Source organism: Pipra filicauda, unplaced genomic scaffold, assembly GCF_003945595.2.
Source record: "Pipra filicauda isolate LSUMZ 115617 unplaced genomic scaffold, ASM394559v2 scaffold7_size6619720_pilon, whole genome shotgun sequence".
NCBI classification, from domain to species: domain Eukaryota; kingdom Metazoa; phylum Chordata; class Aves; order Passeriformes; family Pipridae; genus Pipra; species Pipra filicauda.
Genome location: NW_024104976.1, coordinates 5,542,962 through 5,567,540, shown reverse-complemented (window position 1 = coordinate 5,567,540; position 24,579 = coordinate 5,542,962). Strand labels below are relative to the sequence as shown.

The 24,579-nt window shown below is 40.1% G+C and overlaps 1 protein-coding gene across 1 annotated transcript in view; it reads left to right on the top strand.

Annotated features, from left to right (window-relative positions):
• THSD4 (thrombospondin type 1 domain containing 4) overlaps positions 1-24,579 on the top strand; it is a 99,438-nt gene that overhangs the window by 58,214 nt on the left and 16,645 nt on the right. The window contains exons 3-8 of the mRNA XM_027736915.2: positions 13,250-13,425; positions 17,286-17,382; positions 18,307-18,549; positions 19,647-19,776; positions 21,454-21,658; positions 22,882-23,055. Coding sequence (XP_027592716.1) covers positions 13,250-13,425; positions 17,286-17,382; positions 18,307-18,549; positions 19,647-19,776; positions 21,454-21,658; positions 22,882-23,055 — 1,025 coding nt within the window. The remainder of the gene's footprint in view (positions 1-13,249; positions 13,426-17,285; positions 17,383-18,306; positions 18,550-19,646; positions 19,777-21,453; positions 21,659-22,881; positions 23,056-24,579) is intronic.

Genomic DNA, 24,579 nt, shown 5'->3' with positions numbered 1-24,579 from the left:
GAGAAGAAACAGTGTGTTTACATCACGTGTTTGAGAAAAGTGTTGAGCAGCTCCTTTAACCTTTTTGTTGCTTTTTCAGTTGATTTTGCTTGTGGGTTGGTTTGAGGTTGTGTTTGGTGGGGGTTTTTGAGCAGAAGAGACTGTCAGTGCGGATGTCTGCAATGATTTTATTGGCTTGAGTGGAAGAGATGTTGTTTGATCAACTGGTTATGGTTTCCTTGGATGAGGTAGGCAGGGTTTGTGTTTTCGATTAGATTTTTTTAGGCAGCTAGTATAGAAACAAATAGAGAAGGTAAATAGAAAAGAAATAGAAGGGGTGGGAAAAGTAAAGTGAAGAAGATGCTAACTGAAAGGCAGCATAAAGGGAAATACCAAAATGCATTCAAACAAAACATTCTACCAATACATTCTTTAAAACACTAGTAAATATTTTAACCTGAATTTGTATGTCTGTGTAAAGTCATCGAGAAAGTATCTGGGGGTTGATGTTTACTTGGCCTGCTAATAATCATCTCTGATAAAGGCTTTTTTGGTTCAGTTAATTTGTTCAAACTTACCTGGTGCATTTTTGTAAATGTAGGTGACTCAAGAGCTTTATTGAATGACTGTGTCTCAAATCCAGTTGTTTTATATAATATAATGGCTGCACAAGGGCTGCAAACCTTGGCAGTTACCTGCAGGCCTGCTGTGCTCATAGCACAGGCCCAACCTCTAAAGGATCCCAAAGCCTCTCCTAAATTGACTTTCGTCTCTCCAAAAAGCTGTTCTTGGCTCTTTGGTCAGTAGTTAGACCTCTTCAGTGTTCCATTAGTCAGGAATGAGAGGTAAATTGGAAGATGCAACGTGTGCTTCCAGTGTAACAGTCGTAATTCAACAAAGGCCGCCCAGAGGTGTTCAGCAGATATTCCAGGGCTGGGCAGCAGCTTCTCCCAAGCCATGGCCTTTCCCACAGGACCACAGTCTGTGCAGATAAACAGCTTATCCACCAGAGTGGTGGCAGCTTGTTCTGTTCCTGGATCAGGGGGTGGGAGGGGTTTGTCCAAGGTCCTGCTCCCTGGAATACAACTGCAATAGCAGTGCTGGGGTTTATGGCTTGGCAGTGGCCTGTGCCTGTAACCACTTTAAATTAGGCCAATCACTATGGTCTAGTCCACAAAAACACTGGATTAAGAGGATTGATTTCTCTCTATGGCTGCCCTCTCCCTGATAAAACTCCTGGGTTTGCCTTGAATTGTATTGAAATAGGTCGAGTAAAGTTGAAGACTTTGGGAAGAATGTGTGCTATCATCCAGTGGCACGGAGTATTTCCTAGACATGTGTAACCTGTTACATTTCAGTAATTGTTTAGTTTGTGTTTATAACAGGAAACCAGTTTAAATGACTTCTGGGAGGGTAGGTATTTAACAGGCTCTTTACTGGTAGACAGCATTCATAAAAAGACTTGCTTATTTATCTCAAACTTGGAAAAAAAAGTGTTCCTGGCTCGGTATGAACTAGGTGTGCTGGATGTACTTTTACAAAAAATTAAGTTCACTGTTAATGTAAACAGTGTGAGAAATGCTGTCTGAAATGCAGAAAAAAAATAGACTGTGGGTTATATTAATTTAGGTAATTAATTATTTGGGTATATTAATTTTAAACAAAAATTAAGGCTGTAGCTAATCACTTTTTATAGTTCTGAAAAAGTGATACTGGAGAAACTCCATTAAAGGGAGAAGATAGAGCTTATCAAACTTTAATAAGAATTAATCAGAGACATAAAGAGAAGGATTTTTCTTTTCCAAGATGGAATTTTAAAGGAAAAATTAGAAATTTGCTGCTGAAATGTTGGATATTTAATGTTCAGCATGTTAAATTAATTTCAGTCATATTTCATGGTTTGAGAGCCTGTATATAACAACTTCTGTTCAGTGTATTGATCAGGAGACCTCTGGAACTGGTGCAGAAGGTCCAGAAGATCAAACTTTAGAAATACTAGCAACAAACTGCAGAGCAGTTTGCAAGTGATCTGCTTGCACAGTGTGGGGGGTAGAAAATAAGTAACTTCTTGCTAAAAGAAAGAAAAAAGCAGCTTTCTTGTTATTAATATATTCTTTCCACATATGCTTGGAAAAACTTAAATTTAGTTCCTGATGGCAAAATAATTATGTAGTTTGTCCTGGTTGTACTTAACTCATTTTTTTCTATTGTGTGTTTGGAATCTGAACTCCACTGTTTTATCTACGCTGCAGACAAAATACTGCCATTAATTAGCCAGACTTAGTGATCTGGGCATAGACTCACTACTTGCAAATCCATATTTTTTCCTGTGTTTCCATGAAAAAGGTTGATTGGGGAATTTTTTAGTTTTTCTTCGTTAGCTTAATAGGTAGCTTGGGAAAAAAGAACAGTGATAGAATGAGAAGTGATACTCTGAAATGATTTGTGTCTGGAATAATCCTGTGTGCTGCTTTTTGTGAAATATTACAGTCATATTCTTTGTTGTTCTTGGAGCTATAGAAGTCATCAATAAAATGTGATGATTTCTAGGTTTGTCGTGTCTACGCATTTCTGGGCTTATCTCCAGGTATCAGTCGTGTGTTTCACATGGTTTGATAGCTTTGTCAAATAAATATCAACTCAGTTCCATCCCAGGACATCTTTGTTATGTTTAAATGTGTGGACTGACATAAACAATAACATGTGTGATACGGGGCCAAGCCTTTATAGCCAGAAAATAATGCCTGAGAAAGTGCATCCCAGTGCTGACTCGACCTGCTGTACGTCCAGCTTTGCTCTGACCACCCAGCCTGTTGTGCCAGGAATTCCTGTTCTGGCAGAGCGTGCTCAGGTAAATGGAGACAGTCTGTAACTGGTATTTATATTATTTTTCTTTGCTGGGAGCTAAATACTCGGGAGGATCTGCTATCAATTAATGTCAAAGCACCTGTATCCTTACCATAGTGACCACCAAATTAATCAAAGCCAATCTTTCCCACCCATAGTAACCTCTGATCTGAGTTTGGCTTCAGTCTCTGCAGTGCCCCGATCTAACTTGTGTGCTGGGCCCAGCTCTGAGTTTTCCCTGCCCTGCTGGGCCAGCTCAGAGAGCTGTGGGCTCAGGCTCCAGTCTGCTGTTCAGTAGGAGAGAACTATTTCAGATCTCTCCTCTGTCCTGTTGTTGGCTCTCGTCCCAATGTTACTGTATTCGAGACTCCAGTGTCTCTGTCAGACTGGCCTGCGATCAGACAGTGGCTCTGAAAGCCTCCAGAGAGTGGGAATGACAGACATTGAGCCAGAGGAATTCATGGCTAGGCTTAGGGGACCCAAGAGTGCTCTCAGATCTGTGTGTTTTGAGTTACAGTGTTCAACTTTACCACACAGAGCATCCAAAATTCTTGAGAAATTCCACTTGAAATTCGAAACAGTTTAGGAGTATTCATTAACTCCAGTTTTTCATTGCAAGGACTAAAAGCTATTTAGCAAACAAAAGAAGCTGTTATGATTCTTTCTTCTTTAGCTTTTGATTCTCATGAGATACAGTGCTCTTTTCTGCAGAGATGTCACAATCTGCTTTTTTAGCTTAGCTGTCATCCAACTATTCCAGTTCTTGGCAGTTGTCAGGAGTGCAGAGAGGTACAAAACATTTTTTGTTATGCCAGCTGGAGAAAAGAGTGGGGTATTTACACATGTGCATTTCACTAATCTAACCCTTCTGACTGAACTAATGTCTAGATTAGAAGATAATTCAATTGCATTTATCTACCCATAGGATTTTTGCCAAATGTGAGCTGAGTTTCTGTGCTGGGGTAACTAATGTGCAGCTGAGCTGTGCCAGAAGGCTCAGCTATCATGTTCAGAGCCATTAACAGCCACTCCGATCAACTTCTGAAATATAAGAACCAGATTCCAACTGAAATTATGTAACTAAGCCAAATACTGTAATCTGCAGATTCAGTGGGAGCTGCATGCCTAAAATATCACTTGCTATATTGGAAATGTATCCCTCCTGGAGACTACCAAGTCCTGAATGTTGTTTGTTATATATTTCTAAATAATTCTAAATATTTCTAAATAATTGGTTTACAGCTATTGCCAGTGGAGAGTATTTCCTGATGTTACTGAGGTAGGATAGGAAATATGTTGCTAAGAATTCAAGCCAAGCTTTTTCACTGGTCTTAGACTGAAATTCTGGTTGTTCCCAATAAGAGCTGAAGTCCTGAGACTGCCACTTAGAAACTGTAACCTTAGTTATGCCCTGCCTTCTTTAAATTAAGAAATTAAGGATGTGTAAGTAAGAATGGGAAAGGGCTTTATGAAGTTCTGTATAGAAAAAAAGCCCAAAATTCTGAGTTAGATCTTGCTGATGAATTCCTTTGTTCTTCTGAACCACAGGAGCTCCATTTGAGGTGCTGCATTTCCTGAAAACAGAATAGTAAATGTGCAACTGCATATACATTTAACATAGTTTACGTACAGCTACAAGACATCCGGGATTTTTACTCCAGTTTTAGTGTGTTTTAGTGCTGTCCTTCACATTTCATTTCTCTTAGTCTACTTTTGGGCCAGTCCTTCTGTCCTTCATCTTCGGTATTTTCAGGCAGACCTGACCAATGGTAAAATGACATACAATTGACAACAGCAGAATATTTACACTGACTTCAGTGAAGGTGGAAATTTAGTCATTCACTGCTACCCCTTCAAGTCAAGGGAAATTTCTGTGCAAGTTAAAAGAGCAGGAGCTTTTTTTAGATCTTTAATAGTACTTAGTAAAATGTATTTGAGGTATGTAGTTATAGAGAATGTCTAGGTGAAAACAAATGGAAAGTTCATCTTTCTTATCATGTAGTGTCATTGTGTAGCTTAATTGTGTGAGCCCCTTTAGTTCAGCTCATCTGCAGAATAATGGAACCTGCTCATTTTCAGTTTTTGTTGCAATGATTCTTACCTTCCCCAAGCTTTAGGCTGCCTTCTGACAGTTTGTCTCTCACAAACTCCAGTGTAGGGGCTGTGATAGACTACTCATAAAATGCAATAAATGTGTTTGGGAATGATGTCATTTCTCACAGGACTTTTTTTACTCATTGCAGTCCATCTACTTTGATACAAATTGGAAATTGAAACTCCCATAGTGAAGAACTAGGTTGTTGCATCTTTAATTGTGGATATTGAGATCCTGATGCAGTGCAACACTTGCATATGTAATTAACAGCACGTAACATTAATGCCTCCACACCTTCCTGACTTCATTAAAGCCTGTCGTGCTGAGGAGCACTGAGCAGGTTTTTGTGTTAGAGACCTCATAAACATAACACTAACATAAAGATCAACTTCATCTCTGTTGTTTCCTCTTGTTCTTTCATTTGCTTTCCCAGTAAATGTTAATATGTCCTACAATAAATGCTTTTACTAACTAATTGTATACTCTGGGTAAGAATACTCTTTAGAGTATTCTCTAATTCTCTGCTGTTTAGAGTAATATCTCAACATTTGGGATTATTGCCTTTGAGTAACCTACTCCCCATGGAAAGCTTGGGAATCATGTAAGTGTTATTAGTTTTGTACTTATGAATAATATTATTAGAAGTCTTCAGTCACTCAAAAGCACCTGCTTGGAAAATGGGAGAAGGCTTTTTACCAGAGCAATTTTAAAGAAGGGAAGCAGTAATGGGAAGAAAACTGAAAATGTAACCGAAGATGCAACTCAGAAGGAGTGCTTATGCCTTGCAGTGCAAGAATTACCAAAATGCTGAAATTCTGCTTTAATTAACCTTTTTATTTGCATCATCAAATCTGCTTCATGAACTCCCTGTTTCAAAAGCTCCAGGCTGTGTACAGACAGAGGTTTGCAGTATTAGTCTGGCAGCTGGGTAATAGGATGCAGAACATTTGCTGAGTGAGTAACACCACGATTTCTGTGAGTTTTCCAAAGGTGTGTCGTTGTATTCTCAGTGTTGCAAACTGCTTCCCACTGGGATCGAGTGTGATGTGTGGGAGAGCAGTAGTGACACTGAAGGGTAATAAATGCCCTATTATCACGTTTTACAAATGTCACATGTCTGTGTGATTATTCTGCAGGACCTTGTGCGTGCCAGAGGCTCGGAAGTCGGAATGAGAACACTGTGCTCAGAGAGGGGGTTTCTTGCCTTTTGCTTCTCATCAAAAAGGCACAACAGAAGAGGAAGTGTAGAACAGCTGATGTGCTTCTGTGTCAGTTGGCTGTAACTAATACCTAGCAGGGAAGACTATTAAAAAACACAGGGAAATCCTGCATCCTGCCCTGGTAGAAGCTCAGGATACTTGCCTTTGGTGACGTGCAGACTGAATCTGCAATTCTTTTGGAGATTTTATTGAAGTTGTTGAGATTTGAACCTGCCTGGCCCTGAATAGGTTGCACAGCTGTATGACAAATCAGGGTGTTTTTTTCTCAAAGCCCATGTTGTTTATTGCAGCAGAAGTTATTTGTCTGTTCTGCTTTGTTGCCCCAGCATTTTCCTTGAGCTGGTGCATCACTGTGGCTTTTGGAGTCAGAAGCATAAAAAGGAACAGGCATAACTGAGTGAAGAGGGAGCTGCAGCAGCAGGGGGAAATTAGAGGGCAACAGTTTAATGAAGACTCCAAAAGGAAAATGACTGTTTGCTGCAGTGCAGAAAATGAGCATTTCTGTTTGCAATGATTAGCTGTAAACCTTTAAGAAAGTAAATAGTTGTGGGTTTTTTTGCAAGTGGGAAAAAAAAAATCACATATCTTTTGAAAGCTATAGTGGGATTTGCTGCTCTCAAAATCGTTAGGAAATGCATCCAGAAGATGACTGCTTCCTCAAAAATGGAACAACTTTAAATTAAACCTAAGACAGCAGAACCTGTATATTTTGTGCTTGCTTTTTTTGACACCATCATGGTGGAAGGATAAAACCTGCCAAAGTAGGACCTCAGGACAAACTTGGCAGAACTGGTTTAATGCAATTCACTGTTTCAAATTTATTCCCCTATGGAGCAGAATTTCTTTAATACGATAGGTCCCTAAGGAGAATATCAAAACAACTCCTTGAGCAGGATTAAGCTGTTGATCTGAAGTCTACAATTAATATTTTAGATAAGAAAGGAAACTTCATAAGCCTTTCCTTGGAAAGAAGAGTATACTTGAATTATCGTTTCCTTGTAAGAGTGTTGACAATCTGGTGCTTTTATCTAGTGTGTGCTGTAACAATATTTAAGCAATTACTTGAATGCAAATGTTAGCAATAAACACCATGTGTCATGTTTAATTTGCAATGTTATGACTACTACTCAGTTCATGGATAACATGCAGCAGTACCTTTGCAAAATAAGTATATGCCCAAGCTATTCAAAGCTGTAAGCAAAGATGCTTGTTGGGTTTCTGAGAAGTAGATTTTTAAGTTCCTAGTAAGTGAAAAAATGAGTAAGGTTTGTTAGGATAGGGGTCTATATTACAGGGTAACTGTGTAGTCAGACAAACTCAAAATTTCAGATGCTTCCCAGACCTGTACAGGAGTAAGTCTCTAAAATTTGGATACATGTGCAGAAGATTCTGATTCCCAAGCTTTGAAAATGGACTGAAAATGCCACTACACCCGATTTACTCCTGGTTTCAGTCCAGATCTTAAAACCACCTGACAAGTCATGTTATACTTTTGTATTGTGTTTGCTTCTGGTCCTCCCTGGATTGAGTAGGAGTGGAGGCAAACACAGGGGTTTTTTGTCCTAAAATTTGTGTTGGAAAGTATTCTTTTGCATGAGGATTACATAAGGTCATCAGCACTTCTCAGTGGAGAGTCCCACTCTGTAGTCTGTGTCCTTTTGGGCACAGTTCAAGTGACCAGTAATGGCTTTGAACTTCCAAAATAGTTGGAAGTTCAGCAACCCTTTGCCTCAGCTGTGCAAAGTTAGAGGGTGCCCCGTTTTTGTCACAGGAGATCTGCACCCTTACCCTGTATGAGTTGCCAGTGAAGAAACTAAATACAGTGCAAGAGGTAAAGGTGCTCAACCTGCAGAGACACTGTCTTCAGGTTTGGTTTGTACAATCTGATACTAATTTAGAGCCCACTCAGTGAACTGCTGACCATTTTCTAATATCCTCTGTTGGCTCTGGAATAAGGGTTTTGTAGGATCAGATTGTTAAAATCATTTGATTCTTGCTGATCATGAGATCTTAGCCCTACTCATATTTCTTGAATTAAGCTGAGAGTCCTGTGGGAGCTTTGCCATGACCTCAATAGGAGTTTGAATTCAAAAACTCAGAGGCAAATAATAGATAATTCAGTTCATGCCAAATTTATTCTTAATGCTCTGTAACTAAGGTGTATTCTAATAATCAGCAAATATCTATCCTTTTGGAAAGGAGTAATTTCAGAGAATCCATTTGAACTAGTGCATATTTCATTGGACTGTTCCAACAAACCCCTCACTTCCAAGTTTCTCTTTCTGTGAAGTTCCTCATGGTTTGTACCATGAAACCAACTGAATTCTCCCAGGAGATTGCACAGGGGGATCTGGGTGGTTTGGTAGCACGAGATGCACCATCCTGCTCTGATTTTTATAACCAGTGTGTGAGTATTTTAGATTCAGTTCTGAAAGCCCCATATAATTTATTTTTGTGCAGGAAACATAAACAGTAGAAATTGGGCATTTCTTTCATGTCTTTGGTCATAATGCTTATTCAGAACTAGTCTTCTTACTTACTGCAACTGTATCTGGGCATTTTCTTTAAACATGCTGGGAAGGTGGTGTTGTTTCTACAGAAAGTTAGTATGGCCAAGATATTCTTGCATTTTAATTCAACTGAAACAGCAACAGAACTAAAAAAGAAAAGGCTTATTAAAATAAAATATGAAAAATACGCTCCAAATGTGATGTGCCACGTAAAAATTGTGCTAATGGTGTAAAAATAAGATAGTTGCCTGTCAGATGCTTTGGTTGAATTGGCAGCTGCAAAACAAATGCAGCTTGAGAGCCCCACTCTCCTCTCCCAAATGCCTGTTCTTGGTGCCTCCTTTGAGGACGTTTATCAAAGAACTTTTTAGTGTCTTATCAATCTTTGACTTGCACCTTGAGTGCATCTGCAGCTTGTCCAGGTTCCCTGGATTAAATCACCAGCAAGACATTCACAGTTGCCTTCAGCAGCACGAGCCTTCCCTTCCATTCCCACTGGCCACAGTTGCAGACGTGCATCCTCTTCCCAGCAGAGAGGAGTGTTCCCTGCCTCGCTCTCTTTGGGTCAGGACCAAATGAGAGACCCTTCATCATTTTGGTATATGGGAAATAACTTTGATTCTGTCTGTCTGAAGTCTTATTATGGTTTGTAAAGCAATTAAGTGGGACTTAGGACACTTCTCCCAGACAGAACGGCCTTAGGACAGAACAATGTACTGTATTACTCTGGATATTAGTGCTGTTGCCAGATCTGAGAGGTTTCATTTTATTATTGGTACTGTGCCTATTTTGGGTGGAAGTGTACTGCAAATAGTGTGGGTATTAGGCCCACACATAAAATATTTCTCTTCAGATATGGTTAGAAAAATGGGACTCATTCAGCAAGACATTTACAAAATATATCAAACTGCTTATATGGAAATGCTAATCAGAGTTTGTATCCTGAAATACTCTGTACAGCTCGTGCAAAACATTATTGAAGACCACTGTAAACAACACTGTTTTAGTTAAAAAACTGTTTTGAAGATGAAAGATAGATTAAATGAACTACAGCCTGTATGAGAAATTCCTCATGAGGAATTAATGGTAGAGCTTTTCATAATCTTTCATGCTTTGGCAAAAAATATTAGCACCATAAAAATTCTTCAGGGGGCAGAGTTGAGGTGGTAGCTGCAGAGTGATCAAAACATAAAAGAGGAACATTTTCCCTTTTTATGGAGAGGCCTCTTTCAAATCTGTCATATGATGGATTTGAAATGAAAGTTTAATGTGCTCGCAGTTTCTCAGACAGCCATCTTTCTACAGCTTCATTATTAATAACAATTTAATCTTAGCCAGCTCTTGCTTTTTTCTGAGCTCTTGATAATTCATTTATCTTATTTGTTTAGCATCAATCTAAGAAAAAATACCCAGATCATAAAAGTTGAGGAAGTGTTCCACATTAATAAACCAACGTGAAACCAGTCTCCAATAAATTCTGCAGAAGTGTTTAATCCACGGTTGCTTGAATTAAAAAGCAACAAGTGTAAATAGTGTATAAATAGCAAGTAACCAATGTGACTGGGTTTCATATTTAACCTGTGTGCAACAGTGTGTGAGCCATAATTTTCCCTCACAGCCCTGTGTGAGTAATGATGAGGCCGTTTTCCCAGCTAATGTTGTATAAAATATTTTTCAGCTCATGTTTATGGTGCAGAGACTGTTTTGTGAGTGTGTCAGTAAAGTCTGAAAAGGTGGGCAGCTCTCCCCCGTGACTCAGTCCCTCCAGGTTTGTGGGGGTGCAGCTCTGCCTGTCCACTCAAATCCATAGAGGATTTTGGACAGGGAGAATTACAAGTCTTAAACTTCACCCATCGAGGCTCTTTATAGGCCAAGTGGTCCAGGGCCTGCCCTATGTATTTCCTTGGAAGTAAACACTGTCAGCAATATGGGCTTCTTTCTCACGGGTTCAGAGCTGGTGGTAGCAGCTGCTTTAATCCTTCACCTTTCTACATCTTACATTTTGTCCAGAACCATAAAAAAAAAAATTCTTACAGTGTAGGAAGAAGGAAATGCAATAATATAAACTCTTGTAAATATAATTGTTTACTTTTATACCCATTGTATTCAGTTTCTGTCTTGTTTTCCTTTAAAAGCAGATTCAATACTATTTAAATTTTTTCTTGCAGAAATTGGGATACTAATAATAAAGACTAAACTAATTTAAATTTTAAATTTACAGATTGCACATTTGTTTTCCTGTCCTTTGTTATGAAAAAGTTACTTTGAAAAAGTAGGTTGCTGAGTCCTTTGCCTCTGTAAGAGGTGTGACAGTACTGGTTTGGTGCAGGAGTGATTCATAAATCCCATGTGACTGCAATTCAGATGTTTGTTAGTTATTAGATAATACATCAGTGTTGCATACCTCTGTTTCTGCATAAGGCAAGCCAGTGCAAGCTGACTTGAAATCACAGACAAACCTGAAAACTGGAGTTGGTTGGTGTTTGAAGACTGATAAAGTCACACTTTGTGTAATGAGCCATTGCTCTTCCATTCATGAATAACAATGGTAAGGACATAGAAGAGACCTAAGTGTGATGGTATCCAAGCACTGCTTACAGAATTTAACAAAAACCACAGTGAAGTCATCTGCTTTAAAAGATTTCAGCAATATTAAGCAAATTATATAGTTGGGTAGTCACCAGCAACCCCTCCTATGGGGGAAAAAAGACTTTGAATGTTAAACTTTAGACAAGGACACTGGCAGTGGCACTGTCCCTTCACACAGGATGCTCTGTCCTGGCCTTCTCTGCTGGATTGGCTTTGAGCCTGGAGAGCAGCTCAGTCTTTGGTAGGGTCCAAGGTAGAACTTGCTCTGTGCATGAAGATACTGATCTGTCCAATTCCCTGGATTTTGTAGTGGCCCTTTAACCCACATGTCTATATTTGCCTGCATCTTTGTCTGTAACTATGGAATTTTCACAATACAGGGTTTCTTTCAACAAGGAGGTAGTCAAAGAGGAGTAGTGAAGTGGTTGACGTGCTTTCTGAAATGTTGGCAGTAGTATTGCACTTAAAATCACTTATTTATATACAAGAACAGTGTTCCTTGCAGGGTGGTTCTCTTGCTGTCCTTTTCTATCCTAACATGATGTCCCTTTACACTGACATTCTGTGGTGTTTTTCTCCACACAGTCACACTGGTGTTCACTGAGAGGCCTGCAGCAAAAGCAGAAAGACTGCTTCTACTGATTAATTAAGTCAATTCAGATGTCTGGAATATGTACAAACAATTTAAGTTTCTTCTCTAATGTGCGTTACTTTGGAATTAATGGCATAAATTTAATTTCCCATCATTTAGGCCATGCATGTAGACTTCTTAAGTTTTTCCCAGTAACATGAATAGTTGTGTGTAGTTTTGAGAGCATTTTAACTGAGTATCACAGTTGCTGGGGCATGGCACAGAAGAAACAGTCTCTGGAATATCTGGATCCTTGACCCTAAATTTTTGTAAGTTCAAAGCTTGTGCCTTGAATTTACATTTTAAAAAGTAAATTACCAAGCAATGTAGAACCAAAGGTATTAGCAAATTTTGTTGTCTGTTTTAAAGTCTGTATTTAAAAGCAAACTCTTTCGTAATAAAATGGAAAATCTATGAGTTTAGAGAAAGGGTTGTGTCTTTCCAGTGTGCTTAAACAATGTCTGATGTGGTTTCAACCTCAAGATATTACTATATTTTTAAATAATATATAACCATGCACATATAATATATAACTTATGCACATATATGTGCAGGAGTTTCTGACCCTAAGGCCTTAGTCACATAAACAGATAAAGGAAGTAGGAAGCAGAAGGAACAGAGGCACCTGAGTCACTAAAGCAGTGACTTGCCCATGATAACAAAGGGAATGCACTGCCCAGCTGGATATTGGATCCATATTTTATCCTTCTCTGACAAGCATCTGATTTGCAAGTCACTTTTTCTTATGCAAGAGAGCTCATCATTCCAGACTGTGCTGCAGATCAGGGCCCTGCAGATGTTCTGGCCAAAAATCCTGTTCTGAAAGGGAAATGGGGGCACTGGCCAAGCGGCTCCATGAAGAATAACTGGAATATTTTAGCAATTCAGGATACTGCTGTGTCCCTAAATTGTTTGGTGCTTCTACACTGTGTAATGTACTGATTTCCTGTGTCTGACTCAGTGTTTTGTTCTGCCTAAATCACAAAATAATCGATTCAATGGGAAGAAAGTGGAGGAAAACCACTTCCTTGGCATCCGTACGTGTTCAGCGTGTGCCGCTGCCTCGCTGAGAGTCACATGACTACCTGTGACCAGAGAAACTGTTGGTAAAGTTTTCCAAACTGTCTTTGATTCTCCTTTCTTTTCCTGCAGCATAAACATACAAAGTGTTCAGACAAAGCTTTCTAAGATTGGGTCGCGTTTGGGGTTTTCTTTTTCCACAACCACTAATCCAGTTGTTCCTTCCAACAGCTTCGTCCCTTGGCGTTGGAGAATCCCTAACAGTGTCCTCTGCTCCTCTGGGGATTTGGTTGGGCACCAGAGCGTGGAGGTGACCTCCTCTGACCCAAGTCCTTGTGTTTGTGTCCCATCCCTGCAGCCCTGCGGAGCCGCTCGGGACGGTCCATCATCAACGGGAACTGGGCGATCGATCGGCCCGGGAGATACGAAGGTGGTGGGACAATGTTCACCTACAGGCGCCCAAACGAGATCTCCAGCACTGCAGGGGAGTCGTTTTTAGCAGATGGCCCAACAAATGAAGTCCTTGATGTCTATGTGAGTTAGTGTTTAGATTAACCTTCCTGATGGAAAAACAAAATGTTCCGTTCATTGTTAACATGGGACACGAAAATTACATTCAGTACCAATACTTTGTTACTTTAAGTTTGAAACATTGCTTTTGTTATTTTACACTTGTTTGCCGTTGTTTCCATCTTGCTCCAGGTCATAGGAAATCTAAATCAAGCCTTTTTCCCCTCAGAGTTTACTGATCCAGTAAACCCAATTTTACTTGTTCAGTAAAACAGATAAAACATACAAATGTCTGGGGCTTTTTCTTTTCTTTTTTTCTTTTTTTTTTTTGTGAACTGGATTTTCTCTGGATACTTTTCTATTGAAGCAAAATTGTTTAATTGGAGCGAATAGTTTAATTTTATGGTGAACAAGCAAATACCTAAGCCAGACAAGGCCTCTCACAGAGGGGTACCATCTCAGTTTCCTTTAAAAGAAACAATGCAGAAAACCTATAGAATGTAAGATTTGAAGCAGGGCAGATTTAAAATGAAGCTGTGCTAGGAGACTATAGATAAGAGCTATTTGAGAAAGGAAGAGAAAAAGACAAATTGTGTCCAAGAGGGAGAGATCATATTGAAAAAGCTTTGTACTTCAGATGGGTCAGGTTTTTAGTTCATCATACTGAAGTAAAAAATATAACTGGAATTGATTACAACTTATTCAAAGATAAATGGTGTGTTCTTAGATCATACACTCCCACATAGTAAATCAATTTATTGAAAAAAACCAGTTCAGCTGATTATATGATTGTTTCATCCAGCTCTGGCTTTTTTGTCCTTGAGTGCAATATGGGTGGAAAATTGAGTGTGCTGGGTCATTTCATAGAAGAATTAATAGTAACTGCCCTGATTACCAAGCTGGGAAAAGTTAAATGTTGGCAGAGTTATTCCCCATCTGCTATATGGTGCCTTAATAAAGCAGTGTCATAATTATGCTAACATTAGAATCATTAAGGTTGGAAAAGACCTCTAAGATCATCTGGTCCAACTGATCCAAACTTTTTTTCCCATTGATGGCAGTGTACAACTGTCAAAAGCCTGGAAAAGTAAGTGATTGGGCTAGTTCTGCAATGCAGACTCTTATGTTTTTAAAATCCATGTGTCATTGTGCAGTTACAGGGTTTGTGAGCTGAGGCTTGGCTGTAAGTTTTTATTGTCAGCTGATTGATGCCTAATATGTAATGACCCAGAGAGAAAAGGGTCAGGAAATGGATTAAACAGATATTTCCAAAGTAATACCATAAAAAAGCCTGAAGTTTAAATTTATGATAGTGTAATGTTTTAGTTTAGGCTTAGTCTCTTTCTTTTCTTTTTTTTTTTACTTTTGCAGTGACTCTTAGTAGCTGACATGATGGGCACAGCTTTATCAGTTTGCTCTGTGGCTGCTGGTGTGGATTGCCACATCTCATTTGGCTGGACTCTTATCTGAGATGTTTCTTGTTCATATGAGGAATACTACAATTCATTATAAGACGATAGTTCACTGTCTTTTTTAATGTAGTGTGGGAAGATAAAGCTGGATAGTGCTAGATGAAAGAAAATCAATCATCAGCGTGACACAGCCTCTCTTATGGCTTTGAAATGTGTAGCCATGCAGATACAGATGTCTTTCTTCAGACTTTGTCTTGCCTGAATCATGCAATTCTCTTTTCATCCATACTCATGATCTTTATGCTCTGTGTAGCAGAATGAAGAGATTTGCAGATGGGAACTCCAAATGGCTTTCTGTCCTGTTTGCCTGAGATCATGCTGTCTTTCTTGCACTCTGAAAATGGAGAGGGAAAAGCTCTCTGATTTACAGGAGGTTATAACAGCAAGATAAAGAGATGCAAGTTCTGTCCAAGTGTGAAGTAAATGTTGCTACAAAGACTTAGGTCCACTAACTCAGAGCAAACTATTCTATCATTGCAGGAATTTTCCTGCAGGAAAGCTGGGACAATATACTAATTAGGGACTTCAACAGTTAAACTCTTTATAACATGTCTGTCAGTTGTTTTGAGAAATGTGATGCTAAAACCATATGAACAACTGGAAAGCTGCTCCTGGAACCATCTAAAGAGCAGAGTCCTGGTTCTGGAAGGGGCAACGTACTCTTCTGCTGAAGTCAGCTCACAGTTCTTGGTTCTCTCAGGACCAAACACAAAGAGGGTGTATTTTTTGGATAACAAAGTGACATTGGAAGGACCAACCCTTACAAAAAAATACTACAGGCAGTGCATTATTAGATGGTTCAGAAAAGTGAGTGATCTCTGAGGGACAGGTTTTAGAGGAACAGCTATTATACTTGGCAAGGAAAAAGTGATTCTGACACAAGGAAAAACAAAGGTCTGAATCCCTACTTGGTATTAATTGATGTGACGAACTTAGTGAAGCCTTGAAGCGTTAATTGTGCTCTGCTGGGTCATTAGGCCATTAGCATAGCATGACTTTTTTCTTTTAGGTCCATGGATTGTCAGAACCAAGGAGCTAGTGCAAGCTCTGCTGTTTGCTTGGAGGCTTTTTGGGTTGGTTTGTTTGTTTTTCAAAAAAGGTACTTGGAGTGTAATCTGAGGCTTCTACCAGACTAATCCCCACTGAGAGTTCAGGACTAAAGCATAAGTATCATTAGAAGCAGTACTGAAGTAATCAAAGCAAAAGTAGTGAAATTAGCAGCTTATGATACCCCTGCATTCCTAGTGTGAGAATGCTCAGGCTCACAGCAACAACATGACAGAAGCCAGTTGGGTATGGAGTGTGCTACTGACAGCTTTAAAAAGCTGTTATAAAGTCAAAGCTTGCTCAGGTCCCATTCTGCCTCTGCTTAAACAAGCATCCCAAAGTAACAGTGACTGTCAGAGCCTGCCTGGTGTCAGCTCACATGGGCCTGTGTAGCAGTGCTCTGAAAACACTCAGCTTCACTCTCACATTTACCTTATAGATCCTGCCTGTGTTTCATAATGAGCACTTTGATAGAGTTGTGGCTTGCTGTAAAGCAGTGGGAGTCTGGCTGCACTTTGATTACACCTTCACTGAGCTGCAAATGAGCGTGGAAGGATGCAGGAGGGTTGCACAGGCACTCTTCAGCTGCTGTGACAGGAACGTGGGCCTTTGGAATGTGTTCCCTCCACCTTTGAGGAGCAGAGCTCATGGCCAGGGCAGCACAATGTCAGTAGTTTTAGCTGGGTGATTGCTGAGGCTCCAGGGAGTGGTGCCAAGGTATCTGTGTGGTGTGGGAAGGAACACTTGGATTTGGGAGGTGCACACGCAGAATAACACGTGTGTGCTCTGTGCATGTGCTCTGTTCAAGTTCACAGGTGAACCTTTAAAAGGTAGAAGGCCAAATGTGTCGATTGAGGGTTGTGGTATTTGTTTTTCTCTGCTTTGTTCCTCCCTTGCTTTCATTTCCTCAGGCATCTGTCAAGCTCCTGCTCTCTGAGAATGTTTTGTTGGCCTCAGGACCGTCTCTTCTGCTGCTGAGGCCTGGTGTGAACCTCTGCTGCTCACACTGCTGAGAGGCACAGCCATGGCTGGTGCAGCCACTGCCCACCTTGCCCTCAAGCATGGCAGTCTGACATTTTTCAAAGAAGATTTAGACAAATAGTTTTTGTGCCATCATAAGCTGGCTCAGTTTGCAAACACAGTAACTTGTATTTTCTTCCTTGCAAATAGTAACTTGTATTTTCTTCTTTACAAACACACAGTAACTTGTGTTTCCTTCTTGTTGTATTTTCTGGAGGCAGTCATTAGTCACTGCTTCTAACACGACCAATGAAAAATGATGTTATGTAGCTGAGCAGTTCAAGTTGATATTTAAGTAGTAATAACAAATGGGAGGACTCAATATATGGCTGTTTTTCTTTTTAGATGATACATCAGCAGCCTAACCCAGGTATCCATTATGAGTATATCATTCCAGGAGACAATGTCATTAGTCCTCAGCTGCTTGCTCACAGGAGGCCAGGTAAAATGCCACCATTTCCTATTATTTAACACAGTTTGTTACCCAATAAACTAATGGAGAAATTCATACCATTAAATTCAGTGTAAATGCTGCCATTGATGTGGGAGGGGCCCAGAATTTCACCCTACATGTTGAATGAGATGTCAGCATAGATTTAGTAACTTCAGTGAATTAATACAGGCAGGGATTATTTATACTTTAGGTGGGAATCTGCTCACAGATTTCTACATTCAGTAACAGTTCTGTTATCAAAATTTTATCCAGCTCATGGGTTTGCATGAACTGGAGTGTTGTAACCTTCTCTCAGAAATGAAATAAAACATGAGTTTTCAGAGTGTGAGATAATTTGAAACAACCCTTCACAGTTTCTTTTTCCTCCCCCAACTGGAGAGGATCAAACAGAACAGTGTTTCTGTCCCAAGGCAGAATCTGGGCAGCCCATGCTCCTGCCTGAGCTGTGGATGTGTGCTGTGTGTGCTCTAGGAAGTCCTGAAGGACAGCAGAACATTTGCAAGTGAATTTGGTCCTCGTTTTTGATGGTCGTGACTTGCCTTGACAAATTTCTAAGTCTGTTTGCAGCCTGTTTGTAAAGAGGAGCAGCTGGACTGGGCCATGGGGAGGCACAGGATGCAGAGCATGGTACAAAACAAAAAAGCTTTTGGGAAATTTTGACACACTGGGTGCATTAACTCTACAGTGTGTTTGGAGAGTCTTAATGTATTTGCAGACTGAGACTTGGTTATCTTAGTTTAAAACAGCACAGTCTTTGCAGGTCACTATTAGGAATTCTCTACATAGCAGATTAAAACTGCTTCTAAATTTAATGAAACTCCAGTTCTGATTTTTAGTGGATCAGAGCATAGACTGATGTTTGCATGTGAGGCTCATTCTCATTTTACTTTTCTGTTGTGTGTCCATCATCAGGGGAGCCGTTGAATGGTCAGTTGGGAATGCCAGAAGGTACAAGTCATGAGGATGAGGATTTGCACAGAGAGACAGACATTCTCACTGGACAGTCAGCTGGAACTTTTCCAGTTATTCAGCCAGGAAGATTTCCTTCTCATCAGCCAGAAAACCAGGTGCCTGCTATGCAACAGCCAAGGCAAAACCGAGAACACAACTGGAAACAGGTTGGAAAAACTGAGTGCACTACTACCTGTGGGAAAGGTGAGTGCTTTGGACACCGTGCACAGAAAAGAGATGGCTCGTGGGAGGGTTCAAAGGCAAAATGACAAATATGAAATCTGCAAAGGAAAGCATTCCAGGAAAGGGAGGAAAGCATTCCAGGAAGTTTGTGGGAAGAAGTGGAAACTGCGTATCTGCTTGTCTGGTTGAACAGCATTCCACTGGTGTTTATTTCGTTCTGTGCAAGAAAGTTAGGTCTAACCTAAGCAAAATCTTGTATTTTCAGTTCAAAGTTAATTTTCCTGTTTGTGGTTTCTTTCTCAGCCTAATCCTGAGTTTCTGCACTAATCAGGCTCCAATACCAATAAATAGTCATTCAGAGTTATTTGCTGTAGAATAGCCCAAAACAACTAAAATCACCCAATTTTTAAGTCAGTGGTTTGGCTTCAAGCGGTTGAACTGGCAGTTGTTGGTTGTACCTTGACCACTTCTCCTTGGCTGAGTTTATGTACTTTAACTTTTTGTTTACCAAATACAAGCTCACATGTTGGCTCTTTGTAGTAATAGTAGAGTTCTGTCTTTCGGCTCTGGCATGAAAGTTACTTAAAGACTGAGCATTAAATATGGAGAGTAGTCATTTTTGGTGATGTTTAACCTGTAAACTTTGCCTGATGGATCTTTGCAAAATCCAGATAAAGTGGATGATGTTCTCCTGTATTTACTCTCCACGTAACTCTGAAGTCAGGAGGCTCAGTCTCTTTCCAAAAGCACAACAGAATAACTGCTAGTTTTTTCCTCCTGCCAAGCCTGTATTGTGGCCTCTTAGCTACATGTTTTTTGAATTGCCTAAATACTTAATGTTTGTACTCTCTGCACTGTAAAGGTCTCATGCAGACCCAGGGACATGTTTTCTCAACCTTTCCTACAGTGCTGTGCTATACTTTCTATATACCAAATACTTCCCATAGTATGACAATGTAAACAGTACAGCATTCAGCTCTTACATTTGGAAATTTGGGATAAAGTCTGTGTTTCCTGTTGTCAAGTTATGCTTTTCCTTTCTACGTCAGTGTTGGATGCTACTGTTAGAACTGCAGAGTCTTTTGCAATCCTTCACCTAATTTTCTTCTCCATTTCAGGATCACAGTACCCAATTTTCCACTGTGTCAACAGAATCACTCACGAGGAGGTCCCCGAGGGTTACTGTGACAGCAGTACCAAACCCATCCCAGAAGAGGAGGCCTGCAACCTCTTCCCGTGTCCAGCTTTGTAAGATATTACAATTTATGTCAAGTGAAATAAGGCAATGCCATTGAGGTTTTGTCTGTGAAAGAGGCTGTTCTGAGCAGGAAACTAGTTTGATCTTCTAAGTACTGTGCCCTTGTGTCATAAAGTGTAGTGGATTTTTTTCCTTAGTTGTTGTTGGCCTTCTTCCCCTTCACGGGGAGAACAGTGTTCGGAGTAGGCAAGAGGGAAGTTGGCAAAAGTAAGTGCAGCAGTTCCTCCAAATGTGTGTGATTGTTCAGGCAGGCACAGGCTACCTGGTCTCTGCGGGTACATCTTTTTTCAAGTGAGAGGTTTCTGCACATACCTGTCTAAAGAAGAGGCTCTGTGAGTTCTGTCACTCCACATTAGATCCAGGTGCTGCAGTGGCCACCTTTTCTTTCCTTGGTGTCGTATTTAAAGATGAGATAGTGCTCACAGCAGCTCCCTGGTAAATACCCCCTCTCTTTGAATTGGGTAGTTCTTCAGCTCCAAGACTGGATTCTGAAGTGCTGGTCCTCGTTTCCAGCACACTAGTCCAGCTCAGCAGTGATTTCCTTCTGAAATGACACTGTGCATTGCAATTGGCTAAGCAACAGGTTTTAAATAGTCAATAATGAAAAATAAAAATATCACCCCCCACCCAAAAGGACAATTCATTCAGGGAGCATACCAGGAAAAGGGTTAAACCCAGTTGCCATTTTAGCAATGTTGTCAATTTTCCATCTCTCTGGTGGTTACACTCCTCAGTTCTCTTCTGAGCAGCAAGTGGCCACTCCTTATCCCATGGAGATTTCCAGTGGTGTAAGTGCTGTTACAGTGTCAGAGATGTCTGAAAGCAATTTCCTGGTGTGTATTAGATACTCAGGAATTTCTGAAGCCATTTACATGGAGATGTCTTCTCTTACCAAAAGCATTTTTCTCACCTCTTTCCTTCTAACAACTCATATTAATTCAGGATAATGTCAAGAATATAAGCAAAGAAATTTAAATATTTAAATACAATTATTTTGCTTATTCTCCACAAGAGTTCTGAAATAAAATATGTGAGCAATTCAGATACTTCCCTTATTTGTGTCTGTCTTCATGCTTGAAATGAAAACTGAAAGGGGAAAATGACGTATTTGTACAAAGGTGACAAAATAAATACAATGAAATCTTGAAATGAGAAGAATATATCTAGGGATTTTTTCATCTCTAAAATGAATTGTATTTATTCATTGCTTATCATTTGCTATTTCAGTTTTGCTGATGAATGAATGCCTGGATGCATTACATAATTTTTGTGTTACTGCCATTTTTTAGTGTCTTTGCTGCAGAAAACCTTTACATTGTACATCTTAAACTTTTGGGAAGTGTCATTCGAGCAGTAATATATATTATAGGTAGAATGTTTAAAAAACCAAACAGCTATTAGAACCTTAAGTAATGTTTGTAATATGTCTTGAGACCATAAATTGGGCCATCTTGTCTTCATGGCTGTTATTATGAACCACTGCAGGTGGATTGTGTATACAAGTATATAATGTTGTCTCATAAGAGGTTGTTTTGCAGCAGTTTAAGTGCCATTTTATAGGATTCTGTACCAGCATCAGAATCATGTCATTCAAGTTCTGTTAAGATTCAGTATTAGAGAATTCTTTGCTGAAAAAAAGATGTCCCCTTTTTTGTTTTTCGCTTCAGCTGGGACATAGGGGAGTGGTCTGAGTGCAGCAAAACCTGCGGCCTGGGGATGCAGCACCGCCAGATCTTGTGCCGGCAAATCTACGCCAACCGCACCCTGACGGTGCAGCAGTACCGGTGCCACCACCTGGAGAAGCCTGAGACCACCAGCACCTGCCAGCTGAAGATCTGCAGTGAGTGGCAGATCAGGACAGAGTGGACCTCAGTAAGTATGATTGACTCATTCAGGGTGTAAAACCTCAGAGAAGAGTAAGAATTTTCTTCCGGGTGTCACTAATCAAACGTGAATTTTGGTTTTGTTTAAAACGGGGAAGTGGAATGTTTTGAAGGCCTTGGAAATAAGTAAATCTTAGTTCAGTAAACCCCTGCTTCACTATGACCATTAAAGTTTCCTCACCAGAAAGAAGATGAAAAAACACAAACCATGCAGATGTGTCTGCACAGACATACACAAGCTGTCTGAGCAATGTTTTTTTTACATGCTGTGTGAGTAGGACAGTCCTGAGAGGTTTGCATGAGGTGGCAAACCTATTGCTCTTTCTCACAGCATGCAGAGCTTAGCTCCAGGAGTTATTTAACATCACATATGTATTTAGGATAAAGGCAGTAGTCGTTGTTACTGTAGTTGGTTTGAAGCCATGCCAAGGCTTTTAGATAAATGTGGATGATACAGTTTTGAGATTTAACTTTTCGGTGTTGCTTACAACAGGTTTGGTCAAGCTGACAACCATCCCAATTACTTTCATGGCCATGGTGTGAAAGAGAAAATATCCTGCTGTATTAAGTGAAGTGATACACAAATCTCTCAGTATTCCATGAAACAAAGCAAAGAACTTTTAGTTGCTGAATTACGGAGGTGGATAGACCACGAAAAATTCTAGCTTAAACCCTCAAACTAAACCTACTTTTTTCTCTCTCCTGAAGTGCTTCCTTGCTCCTACTTCCCCCAGCCTGTGCATCAGGCATCAGATACCCAGAGATATCAGGTATCAGGCAGAGATACCCAGAGCTGTCAATGTTCTCTGAGGCTGGAGAAAGCAGGAGGAGAAGGCCTCTGCTTGGAAGTGGGATTCAGGAGTTGTGTTTCTTTGCATTTCTCTTGCTTCGTATCTGCTTTTATAGGTCAAGATCAAAATGATGCAGAGTATGTCAGCCTGCTACTTAAATACCAGCATTTCATTTTGATAAGTGCAGTATGACCTGTTGAAGATGGAGTTTCGTGTTTTCCAAATGTATCAGCGTGATACACTGTAGAATACCACAGACTGAGCATATGATTTAATACGACTGATGTGTTTTTATTCCCTACTCCTGGCAATCTTGAATAGCTCTGTATCTCCTGCCTTAGCAGGAATGAATGAGCTGGATGTTCCCAGCTCCCTGATAAGCCACTGCTCAGAGTCCTGAGGCACCTCCCTTTTGTTGCAGTGTTCAGTGCCTTGTGGAGTGGGGCAGAGGACCCGGGATGTGAAGTGTGTCAGCAACCTTGGGGACGTTGTTGATGACGAGGAGTGTAACATGAAGCTGCGGCCAAATGACATTGAGAACTGTGACATGGGCCCCTGTGCCAAGAGCTGGTTCCTCACAGACTGGAGTGACAGGGTAAGGCTTCTCTTCATCTTGTGCTGCCAAATCTTCTAAAACTTAGGGGCATCAGAATTAAAAAATGTATATCTGTACAGCCATAAAAGGAGTAATCTTATTTTCCATATTTATCTGTTGAACCCGCAAAAGCAAACAAAAACATAATGATCCCAAGGGCATCTCGAGTTTGTGTTAAGATACAAGAATGTACAGAAAGGGCATGTGGGTATGTGGCCAAACATCTGGATTTAGAATTGGCTCTGAGTCTGAACTTCCCAAAATATTGAGTGTGCTGAGATTTATTATTCTGCCTTGCTTAGGCCTGAGACTCAAGATTCAAACTCTTAAAATTCAAACTCATTCACTGTTTTTTTTAGAGGATGCAGATTTGAGGCCTGATGTCTGGGTTTAAGTTCAAGCCATAAAACAATTATCTTCTAGCTGTGAAAAGAGGGGAACAACTTCCTAAACTCAGGCAAGCTTAATTCAGGCTCCTGTACTTCGTGAACATGGGGGGTTCTTTATTCCAATGAGTCTCTGCATGAAAGCAACAAACCCAGTGGTGATTGACCTTGTTTTGTGATTGGGCTCAGAGTTGTTCAGTGGTGATATTTCTATGCTGTCATTAAAAGGCTCACAAACATGGGCTAGGAAAAGCTGGGTATTTTGGTCTCTCTCGTGGATGCCTGCCTATCCACTTCATCTGGAAACAAGTTGAGCCTTCAGTCTGTAAACTCCTGGTTGCATCTCCCTTTTTTTTGACCGACAAATATTGTAATTTCTCACTGGAGCTGTAAGATTCCATCCATAACTTAAAGATTTCATGGTTTAGATCATTTTGCAGCAGTACCTCTGAAAGCTGGGAATGTCGGGCTCATGGGCTGAGCATTAGTTTGGACACTCAGAAGATTTTGCACATGGTTTAAATGCAGAGGTGGAACGGGAACTTCAAAAGTAGAACAGGTAGCTGATAATTAAATCACATAATTAAAAAGGCTGATAGACTCTTGTTACAATTAAAGGCCTGCAAAATTTTCAGCCTCTAGACAACTCAACTAGAGTTTATAAAAAAACCAGAAATATAGACTAATAAATCTGTGCTGTTGTCACTTTTTTTCCAGTGTACACTCTGGCATAGTATGGACAGAAAGTTACCAGGTGAAGTATAGGTGTATTAGTGCAAAGGGCAAAGATTTTGCTGTAGGGGAAATGGCAGTGCCTTTTTTTTTTGAGTGATATTTTACAAGTAAGAGAGAAAAATGCATTCTACCCTCAAAGACATCTTTCTTGAAAAAGCTGACCCAGCTGCTATCAGCTACTGGTTCCACCACACAAAGCACAGTCATTCCAGTGAAGGTTCTAGCACCATTTGCTTCATTTTTCTACACTAATATTCTGCCCTCTGCAGAATTAAAAGCAGCTTTTGACCTGAAGGTCATAACTGTAGAATGTTATTATGCTTATTTATATGTGTTGAATAGAAGTGAAGCAGGTAATGTGGAAAATGTTGGAGTTTTTTTTCTTACCACAAACATTTTAGGG